General features: G+C 41.7%; 1 protein-coding gene across 1 annotated transcript; it reads right to left on the bottom strand.

Moving 5' to 3' along the window:
• Window positions 1–18,081: 18,081 nt before the first annotated feature.
• On the bottom strand, window positions 18,082–19,282 carry LOC106091971 (uncharacterized). The gene has a single exon (XM_013258698.2). The coding sequence runs from the start codon at window positions 18,890–18,892 to the stop codon at window positions 18,095–18,097; it is 798 nt and encodes a 265-aa protein (XP_013114152.1). The 5' UTR covers window positions 18,893–19,282; the 3' UTR covers window positions 18,082–18,094.
• Between the last annotated feature and the right edge of the window lie 160 nt (window positions 19,283–19,442).

Genomic DNA, 19,442 nt, shown 5'->3' with positions numbered 1-19,442 from the left:
ACTGTTGGCCCTGTATTTCTTGAGTGTGGCCTGAACAAGTATTCTTGTTTTATGGCACGTTATATTAAACCATTTTTGTTTTGGAGTGAATTCTTGGCTTTTTACACTTACATCATAGTGAGCCTCTTTTATTATCTTTACTATGTCTCCGCAGGTAAACGATATTGTTGTTTGTTTTCTATCTTGTAAAACTGATGATACTTTGGATTGGTATTTTGCTAAACCTTTGGGGTTCCAATGCAATTTAGGTAAAAGTTTTGATTTGTTCTCTTTTGTAAGCATTTTCAGAGTCAGAATTATTGGAAAGTGGTCTGACCACATTTTATCATCTACATTAAATTTTTCTACAAATTTCAAAAGATCTTGACTGACGGCACATATATCGTTAACTGATTCGCCAACGCCACTAACAAACGTAAACTCTCCATTTTCATCACCCGCCGTCATACCGTTGATAACAAACAATCCAGAGTCATAGCACAGGTCCAAAAACTGTCTTCCTCTGTTATTTATAATAATATCCTTGGACTTTCTTTTCTCAAAACCTGCCGAAAATTCTTCTTTATATACCTCATCTAGGAGTATCTGCATGTTCCCAATTCTGACGTTAAGATCTCCAATGACTATTGGATTTACAACTTCACTGTGCCGGGTTACATTTTTTACGATTTCGTATGTTTCTTCCCACATTGCTGATCTCATATAGATAGGTATAATAGTGAATGCCGTGTTTTGAGTTTTTATGCAAATAACACACATATTCTCTATAGTTTGGAATGTACTATTGAAACCCTTTATCCGCAAATCCTTTTTGATTCCCAGAAAATATCCTCCTATACCTCTTCCGTAATTACTTTGTCTCGTAGCTGGTATCCATTTCTGCTCAAACTCTCCGAAGTAAATTTTAAAGCGTTCAAAGCTATCAGCGCAGACATGGGTTTCTTGTAAAGCAACGATATCCATAGTTTTTATATAGGCAAAGAAATCTGCAAATAGAACCTTGTTTGCTAGGCCATGTATGTTATAAGACAATATTTTTATGTTTATAGGATAACTTATATCTAAGTCTTTAAAGGTACACACATTGTTTCTTATTAGTTTTTTTGATTCGATTTTTGAAGCAATTGGTGATAGTTTAAACTCACGTCTTCGATGATTTCTCCATATAGTTCTTTCAGTATATCTGCTGCTTTCTTATCTCCACTGACAAGTATTTTGTTGCTATTCCACGACATCCATTGCGTACCAATCTTAATAGACGAATTTTTTACCATCACTCTGTGAGTTTTGCTTTTCAATAAAATGTCAGTTTTCAATTGCATCATAACTTTTCGATCGACCTGTTGATTTTCATTTAGATCCCTTTCAATTTTTACAGTTGATCCTGCCAGTTTCACAGTGTTTTTGAGTATTAATTCAGCCATTTCTTGATTTTGCATCTCGGCTACAACTGATATTTTGCTGTTAGAAGCCGTGTGTATTACCCTAGCAGTGGTCACTAGTACATTGGGTAATTTTAGTACATTCTTGCATATATTCTGAACAGAATTAATGGGGGTACCTTCTTTAACTAGACCCCTAAATATAACATTTTTGCGTCTTCCATGGTCAACTAATCTTCTTATTTGTTGTTGATCTTTTTCTCTTTCTAATTTAAGCTGATTTATTTCCTCCTTCAATTTCAGATTTTCGTTTTTTAGACTCTCAACTTTAATGTCAATATCTGTTATGTGTTGTTTAAGATCTTCAACATCAGTTTTTGTACAAAGAGTTTTGATCTTTTCATCCATAACTGCTTCCATAGATTTTTGCATCATAATCATTAATTCATTTACCTCAATATTTCCTACAAGGGCAGTCCTTTTAAAAGCAGTTGCTTCCTCTGGCGATGTTTCCCGTAGTGTTCTCTTCGGGGTATTCATTTTGTTTTGTTTTATAACGTATTTTTTTCGAATGTTACAAAAAAAAAAAAAAAAAAAAAAAAAAAAAAAAAAAAATGGTACTTTAGTTTAAGAAGGCCGTCTTAACGTGTGAGCCTGGTTTTAGAAATGTTTTGATGTGTGAACGCTCTATATTGGTTAATGTTGTGTAGTCTCGGCCTCCACCTTTTACTGACAGATGTTTCACGTGGCGGCTAGATCAGCTGTAGTTGTTTTGATTCTGACCTGGTAGACTTTTCTTAGCAGCAACCGGTTAACATATTTCCAATAATTTCCAATGTTTTTTGTGGTATTATTAAGATTTCAATTGGATATTTTTGAAAAAAGTGGTTGAATTTGTTACCAAGGCTGCTCCCTTCACCTTCAGAGCCTCAGCAATCAACGATCCATCAATACAAATGCAAGCTGATACTATAACGGCGTGAAATCCAACAATTACTTAGAAATTTGTATGAGCGGTATGTAAGCACGTATGTATAACTTAACAGCACGTGATACTACTTCTTATAAATACGAGTATAACAAGTTATCATATTACAGTTCGGCCAACCTGACAATATGATTGCCCACAATCATGATATAAAAATTGTGTATATTATATAAGTGTGACCAATAACATAAATCTATAACCTAGGTGTCAACCATTTCCGAAGTCGCTTTGCTTCAATTATACCCTTATATGGGATCTGTGTCAGTTGACAATTGTCAACATCTCTCACAACGTAGCGATCATTATCTAATACTTTTTCAATAATGTAGGGACCACGATATTTTTCACAAAATTTCTTATTCTTTCCAACTGTATTGTCAATATTCATAATAACAACATAATCACCCTCATCGTAACGTTTTGCCGGTTCATGATGTTTGGAAAAGTATAATTCGTTGTAGTTCTGAGATCGCTGTATAGAATTCAATGCCTTAACCCTCATATCCCTCAAATTTAGTTTCTCCTCATTACTCATTTTCTTATCTAGATATTCCGACAGCTTATCTACCACCACCCCTCGTTGATTCGTTCCAAAGAGTAACTTCGCTGGGGTTTCTTTTGTAGAACTGTGAACACAGTTATTGATAGCATATTCCACCTGGGACAATTTCAATGACCAATCGGAATGATCTATTGGGTCACTCAATTTGCTCAACATGGACTTAATAATACGATTTACACGCTCAACCTGCCCATTTGCTTGTGGAGAGGCAACCGCCACCTTAACATGATTAATATTATTTTTCAAAATGAATTCAGAAAACTCCAATGACGTAAAACATGATCCTCTGTCCGAGATTAGGCGTCTTGGTCTACTGTAATAACTAAAATACTTTTCGAGAGAACAACAAACCTCCTTAGTGCTCGTCGAATTTACAGGATAAAGTCGAACAAATTTTGTAAAAGAATCAACTACCACTAAAATGTGTTTTCTTTTCGATTTTAATGATGGAAGTGGTCCGAAGTGATCCACGTGTATCGTATCGAATGGCTCCGCCACCTTTGGAATGCTGTACATGTTCTGTTGGTTTATTCTAGCTGGAGCAGCATAAATGATACATTTTATACAATTCTTAATGAAGCTATCTATCTTATTGCGCATGTCTGGGAACCAAAAATTCTCTCGAATCTTATAATAACATTTATCTGTCCCCAGGTGTCCAAGCTTCTCATGTATCATTCTTATCACATTATCTTCCATTTCCTTTGGGACATATAAACAAACGGTTGCACCCACTTTCTTAAATAAGAGACCGTCTATTAGGTCAAAATCACATATCTCTTCCTTTTCCAAACGTTTACATAAGTCCTTAATAACAGGATCTCTAGCTTGGGTCAGTTGAATTTGGACATCGAGTTGATTCGAATCTACAGAGCAAATCATGTTACATCCCACATGAGGGGATATTTCCTTTTCTATACATCTGCTTAACATATCCACATGACCCATAGAAGAACCCTTCCTGTGTTTGATAGAATAGTCATAGTTCTCTAGTTCCAATGCCCAGCGGGATATCCGAGGATTAACTTGTCTCTTGTTCAAGGTCATTGTAAGTGAATTGCAATCTGTGACTATGGTAAAATGTAATCCTTCTAAATACACACGAAACCGGCGCAACGCGTAAATAATTGCGAGTGTTTCCAGTTCGAAGCAATGATATCTCGATTCTGCATTGGTTGTAGCCTTTGAAAAAAATGCTACGGGGTGGAACTTTTTATCATCCTGACGCTGCATCAATATTGCTCCGAATCCATGAGAACTTGCATCACAATGTAACTCCGTATCGCTTTTAGGGTTATAGATAGCTAATACTGGGGCCCGAAGTAAACGAGACTTTAATTCACTAAAGGCCTTTACACATTCTTCAGAGAAAACGAATTTTTTCTCTTTACGAAGCAAATCTAACAATGGCCTTGCAATATTTGAGAATGACGGAACGAATTTCCTAAAGTAGGAAAACAACCCAAGACAAGTTTGTAATTCCCTATGATTCCTTGGCATTGGTATTTGTTTCACAGCTCGCAAGTGATTTTCTGTCGGCCGTATACCTTTTGGGCTGATTAAGTATCCAAAATACTCTAAACTCTGATAACCAAATTTACATTTAGTTAACTTGATACGTAATCCGTACTCAAAAGCACGTCCAAGTACAACCGCCAATGTCTGAACATGAGAATCGAAATCAGAGGATGCAATCAATATGTCATCCATATATATAACCACTCTATGGTCCTCTATTAAGTCCCGAAATATACCATTTATAAAGCGTTGAAAGTTTGCTGGAGCATTCTTTAAACCAAATGGCATCTTCAAATACTCGTACTGTCCAAATGGGGTTACAAATGAAGTGTATGGAATTGAATCATTATGCATTTCTATGTTGAAAAATCCATCCTTCAAATCCATGAGGCTAAACCATTTTTTGCCTGATATGCTCTCAATACAGTCCTCGATGAGGGGTAAAGGAAAGTTATCCCTAATAGTCTTTTTGTTTAACGCTCGATAATCGACACACATCCGCGTTTCCCCTGTCTTTTTCTTTACCAACACAATTGCTGACGTGTATGGAGAATTGCTGTAACGTATTATTTTCCTTTCTAACAAATCACTAACAATCTTCTGCGTTTCCTCACGATCACGAACCGACAATCTACGGGGAGAGCAGTGTATTGGAATATCATCAGATAATTTAATCTGCATCCTATAATCAGATGACTTTTTATCAATTCCCTTTGGAGTTATATAACGATTATGAATAACATCTTCTAAAGTCTTCTTCTGGAATGAATTTAACAAAGGATTTAGATCAATATCGTCCGTACGTATCACTTGGGAATTCACAGGACTATCATAAGAATTGCTTATCGTAGATGGTGTAGACACCGAGGTTATATTATTATTGTCATTTATTTTTCTTGTGGATTCAAATACTTCTATATCATTCGTAGTTTCCTTGACTTGAAGTAATTTTACATTAAATGCATGCATAAAGTTCCGTCCAAGAATCATTGGAACATGAATGCTCTCGTTCGGAACAACAAGTAATTCTATTTGTTTAGACGATTTTTTAAATTTTATTAAACAAGAAATATTTCCATATATTTTCAAAGGGGAATTGCCAACTCCAACATACGAAGATGGTATTAAATTCTTCGAACGTATCACACCAGTCGGTAATAAAGACATCTTAACCAAACTAATTGGGCTACCGGAATCGATCAAGCACGAAATATTCGCAGAATTAGTATATTTGGATCCACAAGAATATTTAAAGGCCACACTTACCATTTGTGTTGTGTCTACAATATCATTACTACAAAATATGGGAGCAGTAACAATCATCCTTTTAGGACAATCCTTGTAAAAATGTCCCATTTGGAAACAATGGAAACAAGATCCCGGTGGACGTCGAGGCTTATTGCAGGTGTTCTTCATATGTCCAAATTGAGAGCAATTGAAACATCGTATGCCTTTAGTATTGTCACGGCCTTCTTTATGAGTACGGACTGTTTTTGACCTGCGTTTCTCGTATCTATCTATTCCATGCATCAATTCTTGTAATGAGTTTGATCCGTATAGAATGGATATGTTGTTGGTTTTATCTTCCATTCCGTCTATTATAATGTCAACCAGTTCTTGCTCGTTGATTTCGCCTTCTGCTGCAATAGTTTGCATTGCTACTATATAGGCAATATACGGCTCTGTTGGCTTCAACTTGCGCAAACGCAATTTTTGATAAACTTCTTGCGTTACCGTTCTCTTGAAAATGTCTAAGAGCGATCTCTTCAACTCCTTATATTCTTTGTAATTTGAATTTTCCATGAACTCTCGCGCAGTTCCAACCAGCAAATATCTTAAGCACATATATTTTTCTTGGTCAGTCATATTTATAGTGTAGCTTTCAAAAGAGTTTATCCATTTTTCAATATTTCGTCCATCATTCCCAGAAAATTTCGGAACCATCATAGAGAGCTCGTCATAATTAATATTTGTAGAAACCTTTTTTCCACCGTTTTCTAAAGATTCAATTTGGTTTCGAAGAGCCAACATTTCTTGCTTCAATCTCAAAACTCTAATTTCACTCTCTAGTTCATCAGCTTCACGGGATAAAACGCTTGGACGAATGAAAGGGTCTGTTACCTGTGATGGAACAGAAGGTCTAGAAAATTATCCTCGAAGTAAGTTTGCAGGAACGGAAACTGAGGAATAATTGACGGAGGGTACGGAAGAAACAACACAAGAAGATACGGAAGGAGGTACGGAAGTTTGTGTTTGCGGAAGAACATCACAGGACACGCCAATTGCTCTATTGTTAAAAGCGACACCCAATTTATTTGTATTCATTAAATCGGAAATAACTGATGAAGTCCGGGCGGCAGAAACAGAAGCAGCAGTCCCTGAAGTACCAGGAAATTGTCTTTGAACTGTATTTACAGGAACGGAAGCAGAAGAATTATAGACGGAAGGTACGGAAGAAATTACGGAAGGAGGCACTGAAGTCTGTGTTTGCCGAAGATTTGCACAGGATACGCCAATTTCGCTGTTATTAAAAGCGACACTCAATGTATTTCTAGATATTAAATCGGTTGAAGTCCGTGCGGCAGAAAAACAAGCGGCAGTTCCAAGAACCAATTCAGTTTGATTTGTGGACTCACCATTACATTGAAATGACTGAAGCAAATTTTCAGGATCGGCAGTTGCGGAATTAATAACGGGAGTTTCATTCAAAGTATTGGATGACATTGTAGTGACAGTTACAGATGAATTCCCAGCAGAATCAGAAGAAACCACATTTCCAGAAGGCAATTCAGTCTGCTTTGATGGACCACCGTTAACTTGCAAAGAATCATATAATGTTCTCAATTGTGCAATTGACGCTGTTTCTGGAAATTCCACATTTGAAGCTTTCAAAGCTGAAAGAATTCTTTCTCGAGTAGGGCGTGAATCCATATTTAAAAAAAAAATTTTTTTTTTTTTGAGTCTTCTTTTTTTTTTTATTTATTTTTTTTTTTTTTTGGGAACCCCACACCTGAATTGTAAAGCTTCTGTCAACAAACTGACTCTTTTTATTATATTTTTCAAACAAACAACATTAAAGGAACAAGCTAGTCTACTTAGTTTCATCAAAAGTTTCTTATAAATACGAGTATAACAAGTTATCATATTACAGTCACATTGCTCCAAGTGTTCCGCACTTGGAGTATTCGACCGGCTGGTATAAAGCGAGCGGCTGCTGCGTTAATGATGTCTCGGAATTTCATCTCGGCCACTAGCACGTCCGAGGGGGGGTGGCAGTTCACTGAAGCGGCGATTGGTATACTCTCTGAAGCCAGCCCAATCGCCCTTTTTCTGATTGATAAACGTCCGGCGCTCAGAGGTTATAAAGTCGGGTGGGCGCTCGATGGTGAGAGTTATGTGGAGGTGGTCTGACCCCAAAGAGATGATGGCTTGCAAGAATACGTCACTCAGGAGATCAGGGGATGCAATGGAAATGTGTGGCGAGCTGCTGCACCCCCTCGTAATCCTAGTAGGGGCATCCTCATTCACCGTGCAAAACGTGAAGACTTCAATCTGCTCTGCCAAAGCTATGCCACGCTGGTCGTTACCTAGGGGAGAATTCCATGAAGTGTGATGCGCATTAAAGTCCCCTACAGCCAGACGATTATGGCCAGATAATAACCCACGTATATCGGGGTTGTAAGCTTGGCCATTAATCGAGACACAGACACCAACCAGCACGTTGTATAGCTCTGTCTAGGCAGTATTGGAGGGGTCACTAGCGCCAGGCGCAGGCGAGATGGGGTCTATATTGCACGGAATTGTGTATCACGAATGTCAATCCCTCACCTCCATTCCTTGAGCGATCCCTACGTAGCACATTGTATCCGGGACAACTGTGCAATCTGCAGGTGTTGGTCAGCTTTGTCTCCTGGATATATAATTCTATTTTCAATATTTCTTTCCAACTCATGAAATCCACAATCTCATCGATCTTGCCACGGAGTCCATTGCAGTTTAGCTGCAAAAACGATATATTTCCCGGCACTAACCATGCATTATAGGGGCTAGGATGATGCTGTTGCGTATATTGCCTCACGGGAGAGGTCGGAGGGGTCACATAGTTCGACGACGAGGACGCTTGTGATCCACTGCTGGCTATGTTCGCACAGCATATCCAGTATGACTATACTTCCGTAGTGAACTGAGGCCAGAGCTAGATCGGAAATGTACCCACTCCATGCACATGTTACACCTCACCAACACCGACCAATGATGGAGGCGGTTCTGGCAACCCGAACAGAACCAGGGTCCGGGGTTCTTTTCAATCCCAGCACGGACCAGAATCGTGCGAAGAAGGTACTCCGGGATGAAAAAAAAGAACACGTACACTGAGACGTCAGCCCTAGCCGATTAGGGTTCCATAGGGTCAATCTGGTGCGTACAACCGGTCCATGTTTTGATATAGAGCGATTTGTTTGTTCTATCTTTCGTCTGCTTGGTTCTGTTGAGTGTCAAAACCCAGGAACTCTGCGACTAAGATGGGGTGCATCCACAGGGATCTTGGTCTGAGTCGAGTGGGTCTGGCTGGGCAGTTAAACAGGTGGCGTGTATCGTGCGATCCCTGGTTACAATCGGGACATACATCTTGCACAGCGGCATCAATCCTTGCTCTGTAGGAGTTGAGGCGGCTACATCTGCCGGAACGTAATTGAGCCAGAACTATTGCCGGGAGATGTCAATTTCTTCAGGTGCAATATGAGGCGGTCATTCTCCAAGGTCTACATTCACCCGATTACCATTTACCGCATCTGCTACCATGTCTGTTGGTATTGTAAATGGGCCATATCGGTCCATGCTATGATATAGCTGCCATATAAACCGATCTTGGGTCTTGACTTCTTGAGCCTCTAGAGTGCGCAATTCTTATCCGATTGGAATGAAATTTTGCACGACGTGTTTTGTAATGATATCCAACAACTTTGCCAAGTATGGTTCAAATCGGTCCATAACCTGATATAGCTGCCATATAAACCGATCTTGGGTCTTTACTTCTTGAGCCTCTAGACTGCGCAATTCTTATCCGATTAGGATGAAATTTTGCACGACGTGTTTTGTTGTGATATCCAACAACTGTGCCAATTATGGTTCAAATCGGTTAATAACCTGATATAGCTGCCATATAAACCGATCTGGGATCTTGACTTCTTGAGCCTCTAAAGGTCGCAATTATTATCCGATTTGCCTGAAATTATGTACTACGGATCCTCTCATGACCATCAACATAGGTGCTTATTATGATCTGAATCGGTCTATAGCCCGATACAGCTCCCATATAAATCGATCTCTCTATTTTACTTCTTGAGCCCCCAAAGGGCGCAATTCTTATTCAAATTGGCTGACATTTTACACAGGTCTTCAACATGTAATAATATAATAAGAGCAGAGCAAATCTTTTCTTATATCCTTTTTTGCCTAAGAAGAGTTGCGGGGAGAAGAACTGGGCAAATGCGATCCATGGTGGAGGGTATGTAAGATTCGGCCCGGCCGAACTTAGCACGCTTTTACTTGTTTATTATACCCTCCACCATAGGAGGGGGTATACTAATTTCGTCATTCTGTTTGTAACTACTCGAAATATTCGTTTGAGACCCCATAAAGTATATATATTCGTGATCGTCGTGACATTTTATGTCGATCTAGCCATGTCCGTCCGTCTGTCTGTTGAAAGCCCGCTAACTTCCGAAGGAGTAAAGCTAGCCGCTTGAAATTTTGCACAAATACTTCTTATTAGTGTAGGTCGGTTGGTATTGTAAATGGGCCATATCGGTCCATGTTTTGATATAGCTGCCATATAAACCGATCTTGGGTCTTGACTTCTTGAGCCTCTAGAGTGCGCAATTCTTATCCGATTGGAATGAAATTTTGCACGACGCGTTTTTGTTATGATATCTAACTACTGTGCCAAGTATGGTTCAAATTGGTCCATAACTTGATATAGCTGCCATATAAACCGATCTTGGGTCTTGACTTCTTGAGCCTCTAGAGTGCGCAATTCTTGTCCGATTTGCCTAAAATTTTTTACGACAGATCCTCTCATGACAATCAACATACGTATTTATTATGTTCTGAATCGGTCTATAGCCCGATACAGCTCCCATATAAATCGATCTCTCTATTTTACTTCTTAAGCCCCCAAAGGGCGCAATTCTTATTCGAATTGGCTGACATTTTACACATATCTCCAACATATAATTTAATTGTGGTCCAAACCGCACCATATCTTGATATCGCTCTAATAGCAGAGCAAATCTTTTCTTATATCCATTTTTTGCCTAAGAAGAGATGCCGGGAAAAGAACTCGACAAATGCGATCCATGGTGGAGGGTATATAAGATTCGGACCGGCCGAACTTAGCGCGCTTTTACTAGTTAGACCTATTTTGGAGCTAGTTTTTTGGGGCCATATCTGTACGGTGTTTGATGTAGTTTTTCCTGAGCATTAGTGTACTCTGCATTCCACATTTAAGCGAATTTACAAGATGTTGACTCAGACTCTGGTTTTACAAAGAGTGGACCCGTTTTCGAGCCCAGATCATCAATTTAAAGATTTTTAAAATCAACGGTAGAGTTGCTCTTACTTTGGCTCATAATGCTAAAAATAAAATTATTATGTAGACATCTCTCGAACAGGAAGAATACACATCTTCCGAGAACTTTTTGTCTTGGCATACACGAGGCGATAGGAAACAATTGATTCCGATCGAAACGGGAGCACCGCACTGGTTGGAATTCTGCGCTCCGATTTGTGTGATGTACAACTGTAATCGCGGACTACCAGCGGTATCGAGTGGAGATTCCCAGTAAGAGGCCGGCCAGCAACAACTCTTGCCTAAATACCGACTGCCTGTGACACTCGATATGACGAGACCAGTTATTGGCGCCTTCAAATAACCAATGGCTATAACGAACCAGAGGCAATCCCACGGCAGCCGGTTGTACGCACCGGATTGACCCGATGGAATCTTCATCGGCAAGGGCTGCCGCCTCAGTGTACGTGTTCGTCTTTTTTCGTCATGGGAGAGGCACATCCAGGAGTGCCTTCTCCGTATGCTTCTGGTCCGTGCCGGGATTGAAAAGAACCCCGGACCCTGGTTCTGTTCCGTTTGCCAGAACCGCCTTCATCATCGGTCAGTGTCGGTGAGGTGTAACCGGTGCTTGGAGTGGGTACATTTCCGTTCTTGCTCTGGCCTAACCTCGCTACGGGAGTATAGTCATACTGGCTATGTCGCTAGGTGCTGTGCGAACATAGCCAGCAGTGGGTCACAAGCGTCGCCGTCGTCGCCTTCGGCGTCCTCGTCGTCGGACTATGTGACCCCCCCGACCTCTCCCGTACGGCAATTTATGCAACGACAGCACCCTAGCCCTACTATTGCCAGGCCAGTGTCGGGAAATGTATCGTTCTTGCAGTTAAACTGCAATGGACTGCGAGGCAAGATTGATGAGATTGTAGATTTTATGAGTCGGAAGAGCATATCGGTCGCAGCGATCCAGGAGACAAAGCTGACTAACACCTGCAGCTTGCACAGTTGTCACGGATACAATGTGCTACGTAAGGATCGCTCAAGGAATGGAGGTGGGGGATTGGCCTTCGTTATACACCATTCCGTGCAGTATAGACCTATCTCGCCTGCGCTTGACGCTAGTGACCCATACATGGAATGTATGGGGATAGCAGTCAGGTCTGGTACTGCCGAGATAGAGATATACAACGTGTATATACCGCCGGTTGGTAGCTGTGTCCCGATTAATGGCCAGGCCTACAGCCCCGACATAAGTGGGTTGCTATCTGGCCATAGTCGTCTGGTTCTGGGGGATTTTAATGCACATCACTCATCATGGCATTCTCCCCTAGGTAACGACCAGCGTGGCATAGCTTTGGCAGAGCAGATAGATAGCTCCACGTTTTGCACGGTGAATGAGGATGCCCCCACTAGGATTACGAGGAGGTGCAGCAGCTCGCCAGACATCTCAATCGCATCCCCTGATCTCCTGAGTGACGTATCCTGGCAAGCCGTCATCTCTTTGGGGTCAGACCACCTCCCCATAATCCTCACCATCGACCGACCACCCGACTTCATAACCTCTGAGCGCCGGACGTTCATCAATTACAAGAATGCCAATTGGACTGGCTTCAGAGAGTATACCAATCGCCGCTTCAATGAACTGCCACCCCCCTCTGATGTGCTTGTGGCCGAGAGGAAATTCCGAGACATCATCAACGCAGCAGCCGCTCGCTTTATACCAGCCGGTCGAATACCGCAAGTGCGACCCAATTTCCCGGCGCAAGCAGTGGTACTCGCAGACGAGCGTGATGGGATTCGTGCTATGGACCCCGCTAACCCCAGAATCAGCGAGCTGAATCCGAAAATAAACAGGGTAGTCAACGAACATAAGCGGAATTTGTGGCTGGAACACTTGGAGCAATGTAACTTAGGCACCGGTGCAGGCAAATTGTGGGCCACTGTTAAGTCTCTCTCGAACCCCGGTAGACGGGACGACAGGACCTCAGTCACTTTTGGCGAGTTAACCGTGACTGATCCGAAGAGATGCGCCAGGTTGTTCAACCGTCAATTTATTGTGCATCCCGAGAGAGACAGGGCAAGGAGGAGAGCCATTCGCCGTATTCGTGGTCTCCGAGCCGATGAACAGCCATCACAATTTGCCGTGGGCGAAGTTACGAATGTCATCCGTGGCGCCAAACCTTCCAAGGCGTTGGGCCCCGACGGAATCTCTACATTGATGCTGAAGAATCTGGATTTACCTGGAGTTGAGTACCTTACCACTGTCCTTAACCTGTCATTGAACACTCTTATGGTTCCCGATGTCTGGAAAATGGGCAGAGTGATCCCGCTACTGAAGCCTGGTAAAGACCCGAGTTTGGGGGAGTCGTACAGACCGATCTCCCTTCTCTTACCAGTGGTTAAGACGCTTGAGGCATTACTCCTCCCGAGCCTCGTAGGAGAATTTCCATTCGCCGAGCATCAACACGGATTTCGGAGACTGCACAGCACAACAACAGCTTTGCATGCCATCACCACACACATTTGCCGTGGCTTCAATCAACCCAGGCCATGTGATAGGACGGTCCTCGTGGCACTGGACCTATCGAAGGCATTCGACACGGTCAGCCATGCCAAATTATTTGAGGACATCGCCAACACGTCCCTCCAGCCAGGCCTGAAACGTTGGGTCGCGAATTATCTGTGTGGCCGCCAGTCATTTGTGGAATTTGGGGATAAGAAGTCAAAACACCGTAGAGTGAAACAGGGAGTTCCCCAAGGTGGGGTGATATCTCCGGCTCTGTTTAACCTCTACCTATCCTCCATCCCACCTCCTCCAGACGGCATAGAGATCGTATCATATGCGGACGACTGTACGATCATGGCATCAGGCCCCCACCCATTGATGACACCTGCGATAGGTTGAACGTCTACCTCAACGAGCTTGCCTCATATTTCGCTGCAAGAAATCTGAAGATATCCGCCACCAAATCTTCAGCCACACTGTTCACTACAAATACGCGTGAGGTGAATTCTGAGCTGACTGTGATGGTCGATGGAGAAATGATTCCGACCATCAAGTGTCCCAAAATACTTGGCGTCACATTTGACAGCTCCTACACTTTCTCCCCACATGCCACAGCAATCTGCAATAAAGTCAAAAGTAGAAACAAGGTCCTCAAGTCACTCGCTGGCAGCACTTGGGGTGCAGACAAAGAAACCTTGTTGACCACGTACAAAGCAATTGGCCGGTCTGTGGTAAGTTATGCAGCGCCAGTGTGGTCACGTCAACTTTGTAACACGCAGTGGAATAAAATTCAGATCTGTCAGAATGCCGCCCTCCGAACTGCGACGGGCTGTCTCCTTAGTTCTCATGTGGACCACCTCCATCAGGAGACAAAGATCCTACCAGTGCGAAGACATAACTACATGCTGTCTAAGCAATACCTTTTGGGCTGTTATCGCAGAAATCATCCAAATCATCATCTTGTGGATGGATACCCACCGCCCAGAAGCCTTAAGGTTGATCTACACGATCTAGAGCGTGAGGTCCAGCGCTACAAGAGAGAACCTCTAGATCAAGCGGCATATCAAGCGGGTCTGAACAACATTCATGCAGACACGGTAGCAGACGCGTTAATTGGCTACCGGGTGAATGTAGTCCTTGGAGAACGACAGCCACCCATTGCACCCGAAGAAATCGACCTCCCCCAGCAAACCAGAGTGGTTCTGGCTCAATTACGTTCCGGCAGATGCAGCCGCCTCAATTCCCACAGAGCTAGGATTGATGCCGACGTGCAAGATTTATGTCCCGATTGTAACCAGGGACCGCACGATACACGTCACCTGTTTAACTGCCCGGCCAGACCCAGATCCCTGTGGACACACCCCATCTTAGTCGCGGAGTTCCTGGGTCTTGACACTCAACAGAATCAAGCAGACGAAAGATAGTACACAATAAACTGCTACAACAACAACAACAACGTATGGACCGGAATAAGCTTGCTCACCTTTGGAGCATGACGAGGACCACAAACAAATGTAGCGACAATAACAATAATTGTTTTCCTTTTCTAGCGTCACAATCTTCTTTAACATCAAGTATTTTGTGCTGCGCGTATGGACAACAGCTAGAAGAGAAAACTCGTCTAGACGCCTGAAGCAAGAACCCATGACCGAGTTCTGCTTCCGGTGCGTCAGGTGGTGCGGTCAAATCCGCATCGTTTTGGTGCTGGGCCATGGTGGAGTAAAGAGTAATGAGAGGGTAGACATCTTGACTGTAAGAGCTAGAGGTCTGCCATCAAAAAACTTGGTGAATGTGAAGCCTTTAAAGGCAATCCAAGTTAAGGGGCGTGGGCGACGTATTATGGAACCCTCTTAGGCCATTAATAGGAATACGATTATTAAAAATCCTTGTATAGATTGACTTTTCATGATTTAGAGCGCACAGAAAGCCGATGACTGGGTTTTATATATGTCCATTGCGGCATAAGACGCCAATACAGAAATCTTTAAATCAGCACCAATCGTATGAAAAAAAAATAATTTCTTTTCTATTTTCATTTCCAATTTGACATTGTCAAATAACCGGAATTGTCAGATAAAACATAAAAAATAGAAAAACGTTCAATAGTTATTTGACAGTTATTTATTTATTTTATTATGTTTTTGAATACGAAATGTGAAAATCACTTTATTAAGCAAAAAATGAGTAATAGTTAGGAGATTTTAAGCCTGGGAAAAGCATAATTTTCGGTTCGAACTTTTTAACAAAACAATATTCGAAACGCTATAACTTTCAACAAATGATTGGATTTAAAAACGTCCAAAGAGTTTTCCTGCAAAATTTCCTAAATTTTGTGCGCCCTAAATACTAAAAATAGGTTAGATTGAAAAGAGGGTGCGGTTATTAATCCGTCCCATGTCACTAAAAATTGTAACCGCGAAAAAGAAAATTTTCTTAGAAATTCCGTGCTACTTATAAAATCCTTAATTGTTTTCCATACCACTCCCCCAAGTTGGTTCATTTCTGACTTCTACCTTTGACCCGCCTGAAGAGCACGATCTTCCAGATGGCAACCAGAGTTCTGCCAATTCAAAACTGTGTTCCTCGCACCGGTCCCTCGCGCTCGATCTTAAGTGAAGTCTCTGGTATTCGATCGGAAACCTCTTCCATTCCTTCCGGGTTTCCTAGTGTCGCCTTAATTATATCGCTTGTGTATGTCCTACTCTTATTATTGCATATGTAGTCATAGATAAATTATATGCATGCGCATTCTCCGCCCACGCCCTTAACTCGGACTGCGTCGACCCGAAAGGCTTCGGGTTTACCTCTGACCTTCACCGCCAAATCGTCTGCCCTTTCATTTCCCCTTACTCCACTATGGCCCAGCACACAAACGATGCGGATTTTGCCATTCTCAGAGAAGGCATTCTCCTTTCCTTCTCCTTCTTACACTGCAAGACGTTTATTGATCTCACCGTCCTGGTTGCTATTACACCACCTCACGCATTCCGTGATCGCTCGGATCTACGCCTGTAGAACCGTATTATGGTCATGAAGTCTAAAACAGATATCAGTCCCTGGGTTCTCAATGTAGACCCCCAGGCCCACTATGTCCTCTAGCTTTGATCCATCCGTATAACAAGATCTTCCAGCTGGCAATACTGGGGTTCCGTCAATCTTAGACTGTGCCTCTGGCAACAGTACCTCGCACTCGACCTCAAGGTTCATCTCAGATATCAGATCGGAAACCTATTCTCTTCCTTCCAGGTTTCCTATCGTCGCCACGATTATACTGCGATGGTATGAGCTGCTCCCATCTTCAATCCATTCTCCCATCGTCTGAAGTCTCATAGCTGCGCATTTAATCTGTATGTCAATCGGTCGGATATCTAGTATAGTCTCCAGTGCCCCAGTGGGCGTGCGCGTCCGCCTATGCTAAGACCTGTTGTATGGTACTTATGATACACTTTTTCTCCATATCAGGCCCCATTTCGGGCCTATGGCCCGTCTACATAGTGCCCAACATCTGAGACTTTTCAGTACACTCCTGAATGTGAGACTTCCCATTCAGTTTCCTGTCGAAGATCACACCTAAGTATGTGACCTTATCAGATATCGAAATCGTTTCGTTGAGGAAACGTGATGCGTTAACTTGGCCCACCTTCGTCTTCCTCGTGAACAGGTATATTTCAGTCATCTCAGGATTAATATCTGTCAACGGGTTTTGGTTGTGTGTGTGTGTATTAAAGTTAAGAACCATAACACACACAAACAACGAAAAATGGCGCGAACTTGTAACATACACAAAATCAGAGTTGCACTAATCACAGATTTTAGCAGATAGTGTACTCAATATTTTGTTGTTGGGCAACTGCCACTCCCTGCAAATGAATATATCTTGGGTAATGCACTTAATATTTTGTTGTTGGGAAGCTACCACTACCTGTAAATAAATATATCTTGGTTGGAGTAAGCGTCAATACGGCGCTGTCCTATCCGCTAATCCATGCTAGCACTACGTCGTGAAACTGGGGTCTATTCAAGGATTCCAGCCTCGCATTTTGTCCTCACTGTACTGCTTCGTATACGGAGTAGCTGCAATATGGAGTGGAGAGTCTCAGTGAGAGCCAGGCGGCAACAGCTCTTGCTTAAATACTGAGTGCTGTTATGCTCGATATGATAAGGCGATATATTATATTGACGTCTTTGGCGTCATTAGTTGTTGTTGTATCTGTGCAAAATTTTGAAACCTAGCTTTACGCGTTCGACGGCTACCGCGATATCAACACGGACATGGCTAAATTGGCGTAGGATGTCAAGACGATCAAGAGTATAAACACATTTATATTTTATGGGGTGGCAGATCAATATTTCGAGGTGCTACAAACGGAATGATCGATTGTTCGAAATATTTCGATGGATTGCAAACGGAATGACAAAGTACAACCCTTCCTATGGTGCGATGAGCTGAGCTGATTTTAAAACCAATAAATCAATGCATCAATTGCATGCAGTGGAAGGTTCACAGCATTTAAATTTCATTGTAAAATATATATCATAAAAGAAAATCATAACATATGTTCATAAGTTTCAATTTTTATATATTTTGCAGCCATTGTAAATCTTTGGAAACATTATCGTCATCACTAGTCTTCGATTTTCTATTCTTTTTTACACTTGCATCCATTTTGCTTCTGCTTTCACTCTTTTTCCGTTTCTTCTTGGGGAGAATTTCCTCCTTAACAAATTGTACTGCATCATCCTCATCGACGCAACTAGTTTCATTGGTGTTCTCGTTTTCAGGGGCTTTGTGATTAGATGCCTGTATTGTTTTAGCATATTTCTTCATTATACCAATTTTTAACAAATCAGCTGAAACATTATCAGCTTCTTTAAGACGTTTTAAAACATCTCTACTTATGTTCAGTTTATCCTCGTATTGGAAGCCAAGCAGAGGATGGCGAATACGTATTGTCGACGGCATGGGAACTTTTTTGAGTGGAGGGCAGCATTCTTCCACACGTTCAGCACTTATGGTGTCCGTAGCTTTCAAACGGTTTCGTAGCACAATTGTTCCACGAACTGGGAGAAGCCGCAGATCAAAACCACCTTTACGGTGGCAATAGGCAAACGAATGCTGTTGTTTACCTTCAACAAATTCCACTGAGACAGCTTCGACATTAGACAGGTTAGTGCGACCAGGTATTTTGATTTTTTCTTGTTCCAATAATTTAACATCTGTCCCCTTAGGGCATTGTAGAAACCAAACTTCACTTTCTGCTAAATCTATATCTTCGAATTTTCCAATAGATTTGGCCTCATAGTCCTCTTCCAATTCGGAAAATTGTGAATTTTCTTTAAGAAATGATTCTTTAAGCGCTTCAATTGGCGGCATTATACTTTTTGAGGATGTATTTATTGAAACCCAAAACAAAACGCAAATGATCAAGTCCACGAGGGAATTAAACCCCGATTTTCGATTAATCGATTATTTGACTAGTTTTATATTTTTAATGACCCTTTTAGACGGCACATCATCGTGTGTACGCGTTGATTACAGCCTTTGCCAAAAACGGTACATCGCATTTTTCTTTTCTTTGATCGTTCGGCGCTCGGCGTAGGATATCATCCAACCAAGTCCATTTTCTTTTCCGCATTTCTACATCCACAGGGGAAGTGTTTGTTCTTATTTGCAATTCCTCATTTGAAAAACTGTTCGACCAAAAAATTCGAAGTATCTGTCGTAGGCAGCGATTTATAAAAACTTGGACTTTTCGATTTGTTGCTTGTGTCAAGCTCAAAGATGTACAGCCATATAATAAAATAGATTTCATACTACTGTTGAAGATTCCGACTTTTGTGTTAAGTGAGATGTCATTGCATCTCCAAACTTTGTTGAGTCGAAGAAAGACGCTTCTAGCCTTTTTGATACGTACGCATATGTC

The sequence above is a fragment of the Stomoxys calcitrans genome, chromosome 2 (assembly GCF_963082655.1).
Source record: "Stomoxys calcitrans chromosome 2, idStoCalc2.1, whole genome shotgun sequence".
NCBI classification, from domain to species: Eukaryota; Metazoa; Arthropoda; class Insecta; order Diptera; family Muscidae; genus Stomoxys; species Stomoxys calcitrans.
Note: the sequence above shows the minus strand (reverse complement) of the source record. Positions and strands in the feature narration are given on the sequence as shown.

Coding starts and splice junctions, on each gene's coding strand:
- LOC106091971 (XM_013258698.2), bottom strand. CDS start 18,892: ATGCCGCCAATTGAAGCGCTTAAAGAATCATTTCTTAAAGAAAATTCA.